The sequence below is a fragment of the Microcaecilia unicolor genome, chromosome 4 (genome assembly GCF_901765095.1).
Source record: "Microcaecilia unicolor chromosome 4, aMicUni1.1, whole genome shotgun sequence".
Taxonomy (NCBI): Eukaryota; Metazoa; Chordata; class Amphibia; order Gymnophiona; family Siphonopidae; genus Microcaecilia; species Microcaecilia unicolor.
The window spans coordinates 239,575,491-239,594,246 of NC_044034.1; the positions used below are offsets into that span (position 1 = coordinate 239,575,491).

Genomic DNA, 18,756 nt, shown 5'->3' on the forward strand with positions numbered 1-18,756 from the left:
GCCCCAGCCTCCCCTCCCCTGTGCAAGCCCTGGCCTCTCCCTCTCCTCTCCAACCTGCAGGTGCTCAGTATCTCTGTGCCACCCCCTGCAGTCTTCAGAACACACACGGATCGCCACCAGAGGCTGCTTCTGCCTGGCTGTACCTGAGCCTTTCCAGTGCCGCCTCCCAACTCCGTCTAATTTCTGTGTGACAGGATGCAACACAGGAAGGGCCTAGGTGGGGCCGGTAAGAAGCAGCCTGTTAGGATCACTGCCTCTGGTGGCGATCTGTGTACGTTTTGAAAAATGTGAGGGGTGGTGTCAGATACCAGGCTGCACAGGGATGGGAGGTAGGTTGGAGAGATGTTGGATCTGCGGACAGTGGCTAAGAAAGGGAGGAATGCCGGATGCGTGGGGAGGGAAGGGGGGTTCACCACCACAGGTGGCCCCTACCATTGGGCAGCCCCAGGCATTTTGCCAGACTGACTCAACGGAAGCTATGCCCCTGCATCTGTGTATGTAGAGACGCATCTATCTTTTCCATATCTGAATGACTTGCTTCTCATTGTTTCCTTAAGAACTCTTGCTCTCTTCCTCAGGAACAAAACAAGTTTCCTTTTAAGGTATGGATTTTTCATCAGCTTTGAGAAGCCGGCAGTTCAGCCACCAAACTGAACTTGATTCATAGGAGCTATGGTGGACGAAGATGAAGCAAAGGCTTTTTTTCCCCACTGATGCCGGTCACTAATTCATTATATTCAGAAGGTTCAATGCTTCTCAACAGTCACAGCTAGAATCTTCATGATATTAGACCACATGTTTCTGCTGTGCACATGCCTGCCTCAAAGTGAGAAGACTTGGTACACAGATTTTTTTTCTACCACCATTTGTCTTATATATTATAATGGTGGATGTACGCTCCTCTGATTAAGAAAACCCAAGAGGATCTTGAGATTGGAAGAGGGGTATATTCCCTTGGCTGGGAAGGTTAGCCATTATAAGATTGAAGGTATTATAATTATATCTTTTTTTTTTTTTTCAATCCCTGCTGATTTCAATTAGCTGGGCCACACGTGCTCCTAGGTTTTATGGGAGGAGGCAAATGGGCAAGGATAGCAAATGCTATTTTATTAAGCCATAAGGAACTGGAGCAGTTGGGGATCCCAGATCTCAAAAATTATTTTGCAGCTCAACTTAGGCATGTATGAGATTGGAAAGTAGAAACTGGTGTGAAGCTCTATATGCCTCTAGAACAATTGAAGAGCACTTTTCCAAAACTCACTCAGTCCATTTTTGTCAAATTTAAATGAAGGGCCTAAGGTTCAAAGCCCACATTTGGACAGCTTGTACATGCCAGAGACCTATTCCTAATTGAAACCCTTTTGTTCGTCATATTCTGCAGTTAGAGGCATTTCATTGTATCACTCTGGAGATTGAAATGATGCTCACTCTTAGCTCCTGTATCAGTTTGAGGAGGCTGCTTCTGCTACAGTGGATGGGTATCTGCCAAGCAATGGGCATATTGTGGTCTTTACAACATATACCAGCTTTTGCATGATAGACTTATGAAACCTTTCGGTAAGCTCCAGCAGGAGTTCAAACTTAGCGCTTCTGATTTTTATTTTTGTTTACAATGTAGACACAGCCTGCAGAGGGGCAATTTTTGGGAGGTAATAGGCCACCAAAGTCTTGGAATCTCTTAGGCTTCAAAAGGCAGAAACTGTAGGATTTAACTTATTACTGTACAAATATAGGTTTACAAAATTGAAGTATATGTCAGATTGGGAGGAGGACCTGCATATGGAGCTATATGCTGCATATTGAGTGGAAGTTATTTTGTTCGTCAAGAAGACTTCCAAACCCACCCAACAAGAGAAAATAGTCTTAAATTAAAATTGAGATGGTATATGACTCCTGAAACCCACCTGCTTCGTCTTCCTGATGCTGGAGGGGGTGTGGTGAACAAGGGTCTTATATTCATGTGTGGTGGACTTGCACCTTGTTTAGACCCTTTTGGGGCAAGATCTTATCTAGTTTTTAATCCATTGTGGGTTTCCCTTTACACTTAACCCCCTGGTCTTTGTCTAATTTCAGTTGGCCTATCTAATATAGACACTGAATATCAAAAGATCATAGTTAAATGCATTTTGGCTGCAAATTAAACCTCTGTTAGTCACCCTCGATGGAGGCCTGGTATAAGAAACTGCGATATGTGCTGTTGATGGAGAAATTGACTGCGCTAAGGGCTATATCTAAATTCGATAAATGTTGGAGTTCTTTATAATGCTATTTGGATGACTGATTGTAGATCTTCTATAGCTATATAGGCTATTGTATCAAAGGGGGGGGGGGGAGTGAGATTCGCTTATGACCTGGGGGTAGGGGAGGGCTAGGGAATTCCTTTCAAAATGTCACTCAAGAGTTGTTATATTAATCATGTATGTTGGTTGCGATTGATTTTCCTTGTGTTACCATAAATGTTCCTTTAGCTCATGAAATCAAGCTTTATGAGCAACTCAGAAATTCAATAACATTTTCAAGTTAAAATAAAAAAAGCTTCACGTAAACCTGGAGCTTAAGGGAAGTATTTTACTCATGCTAAATGATTGCACATTATCTTCAGGATCAATCAATTTTACTGCATTATCTTCAGGATCAATCAATTTTACTTTAAACAATTTTTATTGAACATCAAATATAGGACAGAAACAGAAAATTGTAGGCAGATAAAGACCATATGGCCATATCCAGTCTGCCCATCCATGCCACCTGTTCTCCCTATCACTCCCTTATGTAGTTGTCCCAAGCTCTCTTGAATTCAGATACTGTTTTTGTAACAGCAGATACAGTTCAAATAATTCCCTTGCAGAAAAACAATCCTCCTTACCCCACAGTCACCTAAACTAAGAAAACATTGCCTTTAATGTACAGCAAATACTGCCACACCTCTCTCCAGCCCACACACAAAGGATAGCCAAATGGTACACAATACCAAAACTCTGAGGATGACAAAGTGGCAGGTCTCATACTGACTTTATTCCAGACCTAATAATTCTCTCCCCTCCCCCTATATATTACTCCTAAATATATAACCACCTACGATCAAATATCCCATGCCCCTCCCCTTCCATTCAACCCATCCCTCAAGCTCTCCATATAAAGGTGCGTAAGAAAAGGTTACATATCTAGGTCATTTAGTCTTACTTTATATCCCAGGTGCCAGTGTTTGCACATAGGCCTTCCTAATATTCCAGAACTGTTTCCTTCTTAGGATCAATCAATTTTAATATAGACAATCAAGACTGTTAACAGGGAGTTTCGTGTTCACTGTATCTATGCTGGGAAGCAGCACAAATATGGGGCTTTGCATTTTTGTTTTTCACGGCATAGAGATCAAGGCCACTTATATAAAGTTCTTAACCGCACTAGTGCTGTCTGGCCCATCAAACCCTTCAGAATGTTTTTTGGGCATGGGGTATTACTTGAGTTGACATGTTTGCCAGTACCAAAACTACAAAGCTTACCTCACTGATAATGCTTATCCCCAGATCATTCAGTAGAAGATACAGTGGCTGTAAGTTGGACTCGCCATTCCTTTACACTTATCCTTCCATCCCTTTTAATAGCAAAAACCCATCAAGCTGCAGAAACAGTCCAGCTTAATGTTCCTTATAGAACTGTACTGGCCTTATCAGAACTAGTTCCCTCAAACGATTCTCAGTTCTGCTTCTATACAAGCTTCAGTTCTTCCCTTTTGACACATCACTGAGAAATCCTACATCTGAACCTCAGAATCCTATCCCTAACTCTATGGAAATTGAGCAGTGCTTTGTTTTCATCACGACTAATAGGAGTTGAAAGGAGGAACTGTATTTTTTCTTTTAAGGCTATGGGGGGTCCAGGCATCCCTTGACCAGAGAGCATTCAATGCTGCAGTACCCCATTGTGAAAATACCTGCTCCTTGGGAGGTGTTCAGCAGCATCCTCTCTTCATTCCATCATCTTGTAAAATCATAGTGCTTGAACCCTAGGCATCGCGCCTGCCTCTCAGTCCCAAAAGTGAGGGGGGGGGGAGGGTCAGGTGTTCCAGGACCCACTGAGCAACAAATAACATGCGCTTGTGGGGTTGGGGGAGGTCCCAGGGACCAACTGAGCCACCAGGGATATGTTTGTGGGGTGGGGCTGGGGGGTGGGTTATGTCTGCACCTCAGATGACCTGTTTGCATTATTCAGAGAAACTAAAATGCTGGCTCTTGCATTTGTTTTGCATGCCTACAGCACTACCCTTTAGCACGGTGGGCTTAATGCTGATTTTCTGTCACTAAAAATTCTTATTTTATCAAGAATAAAATAAATGGGAAATCAGTAGTAAACTGCTGCCCTGAAAGATAGCACAGCTTACTATATTCGTGTTTGAGACTGAGGACACAGCTGTATATAGGAAGCATTATGTGTGCTCAGAGCTTTAAACTTCAGTTCTGTGTTTTGGGAGTGCTATTCGCCTAGTGCTGTTGGCTGAAGTCCCTCATTTACTTGATGCATTTTGCAGTCTAAGGGGAAATAATTATTGAGAGTGGAGTAACTTTGCTTTAAAATGCTACTAATTATTTTGGAAAACTAGGTAATAAAATTTTTTTGTTCAAATTTTTGCCTAAAATAAAAGAGGAAAAATTGCACGGATAATGTTTTTCATTGTTAAAAGTTTAAAAAACTGACCCTTTATTTTTTTCTGTGATGCTGACAATTGGACCTGTACAGTTCTAAGTATATTAAGAATATTATTTATATTTTGCCATAAGAATTCTGACATTTTGATAAGTTAAAATCTGCAGAGCGTGATTAAAATGTGTTAACTTTTTTATAGTGAAACTAAAACTTAACTTTTACCTTCTAGGCAAAACCAAAGCTAATTGAGCCAATAGACTATGAAAATGTCATCGTCCAGAAGAAGACACAAATTCTAAATGATGCATTACGGGAGATGCTTTTGTTCCCTTATGATGACTTCCAGGTAAATGTATTTTTTATTTATTTATTGCATTTGTATCCCACATTTTCCAACCTCTTTGCAGGCTCAATGTGGCTTACAATACATCAAAAATAGTAGAAATATATTAGAAAATAGACATTTAGTATTACAGAAGGATCTTGGGCAACATGATAAAGATAAAACAAGATAATAGTATAACAAGCAGATATTGTAAGACAGTTCTGAATATATGTGGAGGATTTGTGTGTGTTCTAGTACTGGATTAGTTCCTTCTAACAAAAGAGAGATAATATCCATAGTGTTCAAGTGTAAGGCATAAATACAATAGCATTGTTGGGTTTTGTTATATGCAAAAGTTGAAGTTAGGGTAATATGTATTTTCTTCTCCTAGCACTAACTTATTTCTCCTCCTACCTGAATTCTTCCCTCCTCTAGACAGTGTACTATCTCCCTTAATTCACGCCAGTTTATTAAACAAACATCCAGTGGTGTGCTGGTAAATGTTTAACAGGCTCTCTCCCCGGTCCCCCTCTGCGCGCCCCCCCCCCCCCCCCCCAAATTGCAGAGCTGGCTATAGCCGGGGAGAGAGCCTGGGGTTGGGGGTGGCAATGCATTACTCCAGGAAAAAAAATTAAATGATCCCAGGTTCCAATCTAATTCATGTTTAATGTGCGATAAAATGCCATAAATATGTAAATAATTGTAAACTTTTAATGTTGAGCAAAGTGAACATATTCTAAACACTATAATGAAAATAAAATGATTTTTTTTCTACCTTTGTTGTCTGGTGACTTTTTCTAATCATGCTGGCCCAGTAACCGATTCTGCTGCTATCTGTCCTCTTAACTCCGTTTCCAGGGCTTCCTTTCCATTTATTTATTTCCTTTCCTCCTTTCTTCTTCATTTCTGGTCCTCAGCTTCTGCCTGTTTTCTTCATCCATGTGCAGTTTTTCTCTTCCTTTTCCCTCATCTCATCTCCTTCCTCACTCTTCCCTCCCCTCCATCCATGTCCAGAATTTCTTCTCTCTCCCCTCCTCTCCCCTGCCCTCCATCCACCCATATCCAGCGACCCTTCTCTCCCCCTACCCTCCATCCACCCATGTCCAGTGACCCTTCTCTCCCCCTGCCCTGCATGCACCCATACTCAGCGACCCTTCGGTCCCCTCCATCCACAAATGCCCAGCGACTCCCTTCTCTCCTCTGCCACCCCCTCCCGAGTTGTTCGGCAAATTCTCCTCCTTCCCTCCTCCGGATCCGGTCCCTCACGTCACCGACCCGACCTGACTCTTCGAATTCTTTGGGGCAGGCAGTCTTGCCTGCCCGCTGCCAGCACTGACTCTCCCCCGCTGGCGCTGCCGGTTCGCGCTTCAAAATGGCCACCGAGACTTCAGTAGAAGTCTCGCGAAGCCGCCTCTGGAAGTCTTGGTGGCCATTTTTAAAGCGCGAACCGGCAGCGCCAGCGGGGGAGAGTCAGCGCTGGCAGCGGGCAGGCAAGACTGCCTGCCCCAAAAAATTCGAAGAGTCAGGTCGGTGACGTGAGGGACCGGATCCGGAGGGAGGGGAGGAGAGCCGGCTCGCGCGTTTCAACAGCTGGCTCGCAAGAGCTGAGCAAAGTTAACAACCGGCTCTTGCGAGCCGGTGTGAGCCGGCTCCAGCACACCACTGCAAACATCTCTCACCCTTTGGGCAAGCTCACCTTACATATCTTCCTTCTCTGGCAGGGTAAAGCAGGAGCAGATGCAACCCTGATGCTGCACAAGCAGGGGTGGAAAGGAACAAATCTGGAAGGAGATGAATGAGGAAAGGGGAAAGCATGCACAAGTATAGTGGGGAGAAGAGAGCAAAAGGAAGGCAAGAACAGAGTGGAGGAGTAGCTTAATGGTTAGAGCAACAGACTGAGAAACACCATAGCTCCTTGTGATCCTTCATTCTCCATTGCCTTAGGTACAAATTTAGGGCCCTGTTTACTAAGCTGCACTAGAGGAGTGCCTGTGTTTTTAGCGTGTGCTAAGTATTAGTTCACACTAATCGTGTATATGCCCATAATATTCCTGTGGGTGTGCGCAAGGTTTGCGCATACTAATTTTTAGCACAAGCTAAAAACGCTAGCACACCTTATTAAATAGGGCCCTTAGATTGTGAACCCCTGAGGGACAAAAATTACATACTGTACCCTGCTTCGATAGCTTTCGCGCTTGCAGGTGGTATATAAGAAAATAAAATAGACTTCAAGCTGGTTTATAAGAACAAGCAGTAGATTTTCTCCAAGTGCACCTTAATGATGGTTTATGAACTTGTTTCCAGGAACTTGTCCAAACCTTTTTTTTAAACTCTTCTATGCTAACCGCTTTTACCATGTTTTTCTGGCAGTGAATTCCAGAACTTAATTGTATATTGAATGAAATATTTTTGATGATCTGTTCTAAATGGACTACTTAGTAACTTTATTTCATGCCTCATAATCAAGAATAAACAATTAACATGTACCCATTCTACTCCACTTCATAGATTACTATCACATCTCCCCTCGGCCATCTCTTCAAGCTGAAGAGCCCTAACCTCTTTAGCCTTTCCTCAGAGAGTCATTCCATCCCCTTTATCTTGGTCACCTCTCTCTGTACCTTTTCTAATTCTAATAAATGAAAGAATAAACAAAGGACCTGGAAACAACAGGTGGACAGAAAACAAAGGAGGAGGAAGTGAGGAGAAGGATTCAGGGGGTAGAACTGCCAAGGAAGTAAAGACCCAAGGGTTTTCACAAAGAAAAATCAGGAAACCGTGCACAACCATACCCATAACATGTTAGGTATAGGGAGAGGAATGTTGAGATTATTTAGTCTACCCTTTCTGAGAAATCAAAATTCATATTCAAATTGGATAATAAATCTGTTGTTCAAGGTTAATAATGGGTTTTATTCTGTTGTCACACAAGGAAATAGTTGTCAAGTCGTACCTTAATTGCATATGTAATACTGTGAACCACTAGGAAAATATATGGGCCTAAGCATATAACCTTAAATTTGTACATTTCAAGGATATAATGCTAACTAACCCCACATAAATGTAATTAAATAATCTTTATCACTTTGAGGCAGCAGCGTAACCAGAGAATAGTCTTTTTGTTCCAATTTTTGAGACCTGTATTATACAAGATATGTGATAACAGCATTAGGGTGTGGTAAGTGTGTATTGTTAGTGCCTTCATACATTTCTGCACATTTACTGAAAACATTTGAGGTAAAATGAGTGAGTTCCTGTCTTCTTTTTTTTTTTTTCAATCATTGTGCACACATATGTGTTTGTATACCTATCTATAGGAGTTTAAATGGTGTCAGCACAGGCCAAAGGGAGGTAGAGACAGGGATTTTAGTGGTCCGGAGGAGAATGGCTACTGCTTGCTGGTGAAGTGGAGACCAAATGGAGAGTAGAGGATGGAAAGAGACACTGGAGAGTACAAGATGGGAGTGAATGTGAGGCTAGTGTGGATGACGCACCTGAGAGATTTCATTCTCTTTTAATGATCGTGGTGGTGGAGCTGTCTGTTGCTTTGTATTTTGGTTTCATGGCTCTTGGTGGGTGAAAAGTTGTTCACCCCCTGTTATGCCCAAATGTACATATCCAAAAGTATGAAAGCTCACCTACCTTTAAGTGCAACTTAACACAAAACCAGAGAAAATTATAGCAGATAGTCCGTAAGCCTTTCCAAACTGTCCATCTGAACAGACTATTGTAAACTTGTTAGATCAATAATGCTCTAAGTTTCTTCCTTGCACATTTTATAAACGAGAGAAAGAAATAAGGACTTAGCTTTTTTGCATTTCATTTATTGTGTACTGCATACCTATTAAAATTGCTGCTCAAGGTAATTCATAATAAAAACATTTACCAAAAAAAAAAGACATACCCATCAACATGATTCTCTGCAGCCCCACATCCCACTCCCCTTCAACACCAACGTTCACTGCTAGTGACATGCTTCAGTGATGAGTGAGAGTAGTGGTAGGGTTCGAAGATCTAAGCCCAAAGAACAATGTTTAGATATGTTGCTAAAAGTACATACTTTGGAATTTGAGGGATAGAGCCTTTCGTGCTTTAAGAACTAAAATATTTAATCGAACATTAATCAGAAAGCTTGTAGTGAGTTAAAAGTTTTCTTAAGGCTTCTTTTGTAATAGACCATTTGTATGGTATTGAATACAGATTCTTGAGCTGTGTGGTTAAACTAAAATGGGACTAAACCAGGTTAACAAAAGGTTTGAAACAGTAGTCCTTTGCAGAATGTAGTAGATGAGCTGTAATTTTGGGAAACAATTAAGATGCCAGTATGAGTAAATTTTTCCACAGCATGAACTATAAAACCCATTGTTAACTGGGAGACCAGGTTCACAAACCACTACTGTCTGCTTCCTCTAATTCAGGAAATCCTAATGAAAAGAGCACAAGATAAGGATACACTGACCCTTCCATGCTTGCCCTTGGCAAGACAAGATTGTTTTCCTGTTCTGGAAGAAACGTCAGAAGCTATTGGTCTCAGAACTTGTGCTAACTTTGGCATGAAAAATCAGGGTGCTGCTTTTTTTCATTAAGACTCGCTTATAAAAAGAGCATATGAAGGAGCAGGTGGTGATCAACAGTGTAAAGGCAGCAGATGTGTCAAAGATGAGGCTTGAGTAAAGTCCCTTGGATTTGTCTGGAACAGGTCACTAGAGATTTTGGCAAGGGCTGTTTCTGCTGAATGTGAAGGGCGAAAGCTGGATTTTAGTGGGTCAAGAGTAGCTTGAGATGAAAGGAAGTCAAGATAATGGCAGTGAGCAGCACATTCAAGTAGCTTAGATGATAAGGGCAGGAGGTAGGAAGGGTAGGTAGGGTATGGTCGAGGCTTTTTCAGGAGTGATGTAACCACAGCATGTTTGAAGGCATTAGGAGCAGTTGCAGTGGAAAGTAAATGCTTTGAGAATATGACAGCTAGGATGACTGTAGGAAAGATAGAACTGAGTAGATGGGTGGGAGTGGGATCAGAGGAACAGGTAGTGAGTTTGAACATCTTCTCTCCTCCTCCAGTTTCCTCTCCAGTGATGATAGAGAATCAAAGAAAAGGTGGCAGATGGATAGTCTAGGCGTTGTGGGAAAGAAAGAGAAGGGTTAGGTATCAAATTTGGTGGGCCAATGTGAGCCTGCAACTGGGAATTCAGTAGGCCCTGTGACATGAGTGGAGGGAATATTTAACAACAACATGGGGGAAATGGAATAGGCTACAATTTGAGATGCAGAAAATGCTTATTTAAGGGGAGTTTGGAGCAAGAGTGAGAACAGGAGAAAATGTAACTGCTGGCTGAGATTCAGTGGTGCAGTCTTTGCATTTGAATAGAGGTGATTGAAAAATGTTGCAACTCTTGAATAGAAGGAATATGGAACGCTGAAGAGTCGCCTCAGTTGGGTTGACTGAATATGTGTGATGAATTGAAAATATTTGAGTCAAAGACTTACCAGTTGTGTGGGATGAGGGAGGAGTTTACACGTCAATGGGAGGGGATATCCTGATGATAGTTAATGACTTGGTGGTGACCCATGAAGGGAGTGAGGCAAGTAGGGGGAGGGTCCAAGGGTGATTTTGACATGGTGAGTGAGGCAAGTAGGGAGGGTCCAAGGTTGATTTTGACATGGCGAGCAATCTTGAAGCTTTGCAAAGGAAGTGGGGAGTACAGTAATTAAAGTATAGTATGGAAAAGGTTGGCCTGGGAAGAAACAGAGGACAACAGGATTTGGGGGGGGGGGGGGGGAGAGGGGTTAAAGGGTATTATAAAGATATTAAAACAAGTGGCAATTGGGAAAGCAAATGTGTTAAACCAGGCGCTGCTAAGAATCTTGAGGACTATGTACAATTGGGCATTATGGTTGAAATGTTATTTTTTAAAACTCTTTTTCCCATTGTCATCTTTCTGGCCCATCTTGGTTTACTGAAGAGCTGCAGTATAATAGTTTTAAGTGACCAAGTTTTTAACAGTACTGAAGTTTTTGCTTATGTAAAAAAAAAAATAATAAACATCCTTAAAGATTTGATTACATGCTTCAGAAATCTAGCTTTACTGCTGAGAAAAACGTAATGGTTTCTTAATAAGTTAAAGATGGGCAAGCAGTAAACTAGAGACATTTTTAAAATCTGTTTGAGAAACCTTATTTGAAACTAAAATATAAGGAGACAGGTGATTCAAGGCCCTCCTCTCTCGTTTCCAGCATGTCCCTTTCCCTTGTCTACTATTTCATAGTCCAGCATCATCCCTTCTCCATTTCCACCTCTCCCTCATAATGTACAATATTTTCTTTCCCTCCATTCCCCTCCCTATGGTCTCCAATGTATCTCTCCTTTCTGCCCTCCTGTGAGGTTTTCTTTTCAGCAGCCTACCTCCCATCCTCTGTGGAGGTGACACATCGATTTGCATTTCTAGAAGGTTCATTGTGGCCTCAACAGGGCTTTAAACATGCTTAGATGCTTAAAGCCCATGCTGGCCACAAAAATCTTCTACAGATGCTGGCTGCCCCACCAGTGCTGCTCCCTAAATTGTGCCACCTTAGTTGGATGCCTAGTCTATGTAGTGTACTTGCTGGCCTTGTGAGGAAGAGTTTTACCACAGCACATTTTGGGGTCCTGCTACATGAAGTAAAACTGTCAATAAATGGCTTACTTTCAAGCTTGTCCCATAGATATACACATACTATGGCACATACAGATCTGATTCTCCTATATAAAAGAGAGAGATGATTTTGAATACTCTGAGCAAGGTCTTGGAAGTAAAGAAAAAAAAGGGGAGGAAAAAGGGGAGGGGGTAGCACACTGCTGCTGCTTGTGCATTAACAGATTTCAAACGTGGCTCAGCATTCTAGATTTGACTATCCTATACTGGTATCACACAGGATGAATGAAATACCATTATTATTGTCTGTTTTTGTCTTGTTTTGGGTAAAGGTGGGATACAAATGAAAAAAAAATGTATTTCATTCATCCTAAGTGATACCAGTATGAGACAGATCTAGAATGTCGTGCCAAGTTCAAATATGTTTATGTACTAGCAGCAGAGAGTGTTCCCCCATTTTACTTCCCAGATCTTGTTCACAGTGTATCAAAGAAACTGCTGGTCCTTTTATATGTAAGAATCAGATTTATAAGTGCCGTAGTATGTGTATATCTATAGGCAAGCTTGAAAACTAATCCATTCATGTAGCAAGACCCCACAATGTGCGCTGTGTGTTCCGACAGAACATGCTGGAGTAGTCCCTGCTTCTCAGTCTGTCTTGCCTGAAGTGATGTAATGAAGGCTTGCCTGCCTTCCTGTCACTGATCAGGGGATGTCTCCTTCATTTTGGAGGAAAGAGTAAAAGTACTTTCCACCCAGGGATCAGGTAGCCTCATGTGCCCTTCAGAAAAGTCCAGGGAAAGCGGTGAGCCCAAGGTGGGACTTGGACACAGCCTAGAGGGCAGCCTTTCTGATGGCTGGTTAGGTTATTTAGCTACTGGGAGTGCTATCATACCTAAGCCAACCAGCTTTAACTACAGCTAATGCTAAAGTATGGTGAGTAAAGAAGAGAATTGGAAGAGACCAAAGAAGGACTGCATTGAAAAAGCAGCCATAAGTTTCCATGAGTAAGAGGTACTAAGGACTCAAATTTAGAGAACCAAAGGGTCCACCAGTCCTTGAGTGGTGGTTTCCTCAGTAAGATGAGTGGGACCAGCAAATTGCCTCCCATAATTACTGCCTAGAAACCCAAGGCATGATGTTCTAATGACAGGTCGCACTGGTAGATCCTAAACACAGTTTTGTCTCTGTTTAGTTTGAGCTTTGAAAGTTGTGGCCCAGTTTCCCATTAGGTCCAGGCCTTTTTTTTTTAACTTTGTCTAGTATTTCTGTAATATTATGGTTAAAAGGTATATAAAATGGTAACGTCTGTGTACATGGGTTGAAACCCATTTCCATAGCGTCCCACAGATCAATCCAGAGACTTGTGGCTTATGTCCCTCTACCAGCAGGCGGAGATAGAGAGAACTTCAGAGGTTTACTATATGTGGTCATGTGCAGTCACCTTAACTTCAGTAATCTCTCTATCTAGCAGGTGGATGGTCATATCTGTGCAGCTCTGGATTGATTGGCTCCTGGACTGGTCCCCTGGGTCTAGTTGAGCTTGTGGGGTCTGAGGTGTCCCGGTCCTGGGACTTGGTTGCACACTTGGTGGTGCCAGGTCCCTCCCTTCCTCCCCCTTCAACCCCTCTTCTCTGCCTGACTGGGTTTTGTGGTTTTGTGCTCTGTATCTGTAAAATAGCAATCCAGGTAATCTAGAAGATTCTTTAAGGATGCTTTTATATGGCTGCCTGAGCTTGCAATTATCAGATGCTGTTTATCAGATGCTTTTTTCTAATGACGTTTTGTTGGGACCACCAGATGTACTGAAGGCTTAGTATCTGGCGATAGTTCTTTTGTAGCCCTGCCTAATGGTTCCAATACTATAAAAACTTCTGCTAGCAAGGAATCATCAATTGCACACAATTTGGTCAGGAACTGCTTGTTTGCACCTTGGTTCAGTGGCAATTGCACACAGCTCCTCCATATTCTCTGCTGCAGATTTCAACGTCAGTAGAATGCTGTTCCACCGAGTTCACACACAGTGTTTGAGTGTTTTTTTCAGTGAACAGTTGACTTTTGTTCACTTAGGGGCCAATGATCAGAGGCAAACACGGGCGGATTCCATGAAGTTGGTGGAAGACCTGGGTGACTTATAGACTTAGCGTCTTCCTGAGGACATGTCTACAAGTTCTTTTTGGTTGGGTCAGGCTCGCCTTTATCTTTACGACACCAGGGCTATCGTCCTGGGCAGCCTAGTTTTTTTTAGGAATCCAGTCCAGGTAGGTTCTCGGACCTCCCGACGTCATCCGTTTGAGATCCTCTGGATTTCTACTGGTGACGGGCGCACAGTACTGTCTTTTCTGCATACGGTGGTTTCTGCCTTCCATCCCTTTCCACCTTTTCTCTTCCTGCTTCTTAGATGTTCACCATATACTCCTATACTATTTGAAAGTGACCAGCGAGTTCCATTGGTCAACTCTTTGCTTCTTGCTTTGCTCAGGACCATAGGAAGGTACCATAAGAAGGTTTGCCATTTTTAGATTGGCAGATCTGGGCATAGCATTTTTGATGTCAGGAGGAGCAGACCTTTTGTAGAATAGGCGTCAGTGTGAAGCTGAAGAGCTGTTTCGCAAAATGCTTTTAGGGGAGCAGCTGCTCCCCTTGCACCCCACCTAAGTACGCCTCTGCTTAGTGGGGCAGTGCCTGGGATGACCCACTGAGCAGAAGTGACTTCCTACATTGCCTTACGCACTGCTAAAGACTGTAGCGGTCTTCTAGTGCTCACCATTTTAAGTTTAGCAGATGTAGTGGTGGCAGAATCAGAAGCAGACATATTCAGAACCTGGAGAGCCTTAGGTTTATAGGAAGGTGGCAACTCCTTACGAAACACCCACATTGCGGTAGGATCATCAGATTCCTGACCTGCTGAGCAGAAATGCCTGCCGGCATACCCTCATGTTGTCGTCTGGCTGGTCTTAAGAAAGGGAATCTGGCTTCAAGTGCTGTAGTGGCTGTTGGCTGAGAGAGGCAATTTCTTCAGCTGGCCTCTGTATGGGCCAGTCTCTCCCGTTGTGGGTGGCAGCGCTTTCTTCCAGAGCGCAGTTGACTTCCTTTTCCATATCCCGTCTGGCTTTCGTGGCTGCCCTTTGCAGTTCAGCCATTTGGTCCTCTGTCCTTCTGTGGATGGCTTTTGCAGATCCCCACCCCCCCCCCCCCCACTTGATCTGCTGTCCTTCCCTTGCCAGGCTTTGCAGGCTTGGTGTGGCAGCACTAGGCATTCCAGATTTGACATGGCAGCGCATGTAACCGTGGCCTGTGGAGTACTACAGTCTGCTGAGGTTGTAGTACCCCGCCCCTCTTGAGTTCTGCTTTGGTACATCCCACAAGTGTCTGGATTGATCTGTGGGACGCTATGGAAGATAAAATTAGTTCTTACCTGATAATTTTCTTTCCATTAGTCCCAACAGATCAATCCAGAGGCCCGCCCTTTGTTGTTCTGGGTTGAGTGTTTTCTTCTAGTTGCTTCAGTTTCATCAGATTCCTTCATTTGATGTTTGGCAAAAAAAAAAAAAGGCAAAACAAATCTAAACATAAAGGAAACCTTCTGTTACCCTCCCGCAGGAGCGGTTGAGGAGCTTACATGGGTTTTATGCAGGCAGGAGAGGACTTCTTCCACTGCTTTGGTATCGACAATACTAAAGTTAAGGTGACTGCACATGACCACATATAGTAAACCTATGAAGTTCTCTCAGTCTCCGCCTGCTGGTAGAGGGACATAACCCACAAGTCTCTGGATTGATCTGTTGGGGCTAATGGAAAGAAAATTATCAGGTAAGAACTAATTTTACCTTGTTCCAGTTTTTTACTGAGTGGGACCATCTTAATATTGAACAGTATAGGTGATAATGGTGAGCCCTGTGGTGCCCTGTATTTTGGGGTCCAAGATTCTGATAGCTGGTTATTCATTTTTACAATGTAGGATCTGGTCCTTAAGAACCTGTTGAACCATTTTGTTGCTGCTCCGTTGATTCCCATACTGTCAAGCAGGGCCATTAGTATTGTGTGGTCTAGGTCGAACGCATTTGACATATTGAATTGTTTCAGTAATTTTTATTAATGATACATAGAGGATTATAACATCAAACATCAACACCATCTGGGTACAACAAAATCATGCCTCCATAACAACAAACCAAACCTCTTTTTTTCCTCTTTCTCCATCCCAGAACCCCCTTTGCCCTCCCCCCACTCTCGCTGCAATGCTCTCGGAGCATTAATAATAAGTACCATCCCATATCTAACTCCCAAACCCAATCCCAAGTTCCCCCCACCCTCCCAACTCCTTCCCCTCTCCTCTCCCTCCTCCTCTTATCTACTAGACCATAGATTAATGTAAGTCTCTGCAGAGTTCACAGATTCAGCAGTTGTCCTCTTGCTGTAGGAGTGAGGGGCTCCCAAAATGGAGACCATCTGTTTTGAAATTGCTGTATTCCTAGTTGAGGGAGCTTGTGGGTTGCTATCCGTTCCATGTGAAGAAGACACTATCTGGTTGCGCCATTTCTGGATTGAAGGGTACTGCGTCATAAGCCAATCGAGAAGAATTGGTTTTTTGGCCATAACAGTTGCTCTCTGCACAAACTCCTTGTATCCCTTCGGGATCGGCGAACCCAGTCTTGGTCTACCAAATAGTAATAATGGGTCATAACACCAGTTTGTTGACCATTGTTGTGATATCTGCTGGAGGAGATTTTTCCAAAAGGAAACTACCTTCGGATAGGACCAAAACACGTGAGCTAATGTTGCGCCTTCCATTTTACACTTCATACATGCCCCATCAGGGGACAAGCCCATGTGAAATGCTTGCCTTGGGGACGCAAGTAGTCGTAAGGCAAACCGGTATTGCAATTCCCAATGTCCTGCCAACATGGAGGTTTTGCATAATGACAAAACATGTTCCTTAAATACTACTGCTGGCACTGCGGTAGCCAGGTCCTGGCTCCATTTTGTTGCATACGCTGCAAATCCAATTCTGCCATTGTGTCTCGGATGTGACGATGGTGAAACGTCATTTGCAGTCTTTGTTGCACTCCCAAGGAGATGGCTGAGGCCATCTCCTCCCTCACATCTTCCATTAGATCTTCCCATGGTAAGCTAGATATATAATACCTCAGTTGGCAGTAGTGAAAATAGTCTGTTGGCAATACTGAGTACTGTTCTTGTAGTTCAAGAAAGGTCTTAATTCGACCTTCTTCTATTAAAGCGTGGCATAAATTTTTAAACCCATGTCTCCTCCATCTATCAAACACTTTGTAGAGTGACCCAGGTGCGAACTCTGGATTGTCACAGATCGCCAGGTATGGAGTGACTTTGGGTGAGAAACGATGAGCTTTACATATCCATCGCCACGCTGCTGTGGATGTTTTCTGTAATACCAGTGGGATGTTATTTCCACAACCATGCAGGTAGCAACTAAAATGGATCTGCTCAAATAACTTCAACTCGATATTGGTGGCAGAGAAATCAGTTGTTTTGCGTAACCAATCATTGAGATGCCTCAAACCACACGCCACTGTTAAGTATCTCACACTCAAACACAGTCCTCCATATTCCTTTGGTATCTGAAGAATCGATAGGCAGCCTCGGCCTTCTTCCTTTCCAGAGAAATTTTTGCAACATTTTATTCAACTGACTTTCATCGTGTCGTGTAAGGTAAATAGGTACAGTTTGAAAAACATACAACCAGCGGGGCACAATCATCATGTTATATAGCGCTATGCTCAGCAGTGAGAGTGGGTATGCTTGGCAACAGTGTCCTCTTAACAGCTTATTCACATTTAACACATATAATTGTGACAAGTCTTGTGGTATCTGCACTCTCCAAGTATTTAATTTTCCCATCTGCCTTCGCCAAAGCCCTGTTCTCTGGTCCCTGAATTTCTTCACCCTGTAATATTGGTGGTAATTGGGATTTCTGTATGTTTACCTTAAATCCTGATATTAAACTATAGACTTCCCCCCATTTTAATTACTACCTTCTTTTGTTAATTACTAACTGGCCAGGGGTTTGCATAGGGTTTTTAAGCGATGATATCACAGTTCAATAGTTCAGTCTCCATCTGCTAGCAGGACAGCACAAACCCCAAGTATCTGGACTGAACTAGAGGGACTTGAGGAAAGAAAATTAGCAGGCAGGATCTAATTTAGATTCCCATACCAATATGGAAAAGGAACATAAGAGAGGTACATATGAGAGATCTGGACACTGGAGCAGCAAAACCAGCATCTGAGAAATCCCATCATAAAGGCAGTATTTAACATACATAACACAGTACCTTGGAAACTGCAAATGTCAGGAAAGAAAACGCAGTATGACAAGGCAATATTTGCAGTGGTACGAATATGTAATATGCATGTATATTTAAAAAAGTATTTAATGTTGGTTGTTTCTTTACAGATAGCAACACTGAAACGGCAGGCTCGATATAAATGCTCCACTGTTCCTGAAAATGCTGAGAGGGAAGCTCAAAGCCTTTTTGTCACGGAGGTAAACATTATGCTTGTTATACATCTGTTCATGTAGTTTCCCATGTAGTGCACCCCCCCTCGGGTGCACGCCGCTGGGGGGGTGCCGCGCGCCCGTCGGCTCTTCATTTTCATGCTCTCTTTGCCCCGGAACAGGTTACTTCCTGTTCCGGGGCAGAGGGAGCACGAAAACGAAGAGCAGGCAGGCGCGTAGCACCCCCCCCCCCCCCCAGCGGCGTGCACCCGAGGTGGGGGTTCTTTCGCCGGGGGGGGGGGGGGGGGCGCTGCACCCAGGGGGCGGGGTGCATTGGCGATCTGCCCCGGGTGTCAGCCCCCCCTTAGGAACGCCACTGCCTATGCCTACATTTGATACTTTGAGCATCTATTTATTACTGCAACTTTCTTTCATTTTTGACTTTGTAGTGGGTTAAAATATAAACTAAAAATCATTGTTACAGCTTTTAATTACTACATTTTGAGTTCTTCAGTTTTCTGAATACTTATTTTGCTCTTTACCTGAGTTTTATTTACTTAACTGCCTTTATGAAGCAATTGACTCAAGGCAACATGTGCAGGTTTAGCTTGACAATAACCTATGTTTTGTTAACAGTGTAAGATCCCATTGAGGTAAACTTAGAGAGAGGCAAATTA

The 18,756-nt window shown here is 43.0% G+C and overlaps 1 protein-coding gene across 1 annotated transcript in view; it reads left to right on the top strand.

Annotated features, from left to right (window-relative positions):
- DOCK9 (dedicator of cytokinesis 9) overlaps positions 1–18,756 on the top strand; it is a 719,745-nt gene that overhangs the window by 189,052 nt on the left and 511,937 nt on the right. The window contains 2 exon segments of the mRNA XM_030201354.1: positions 4,874–4,990; positions 18,038–18,127. Of these exon segments, the coding sequence (XP_030057214.1) occupies positions 4,874–4,990; positions 18,038–18,127 (207 nt within the window).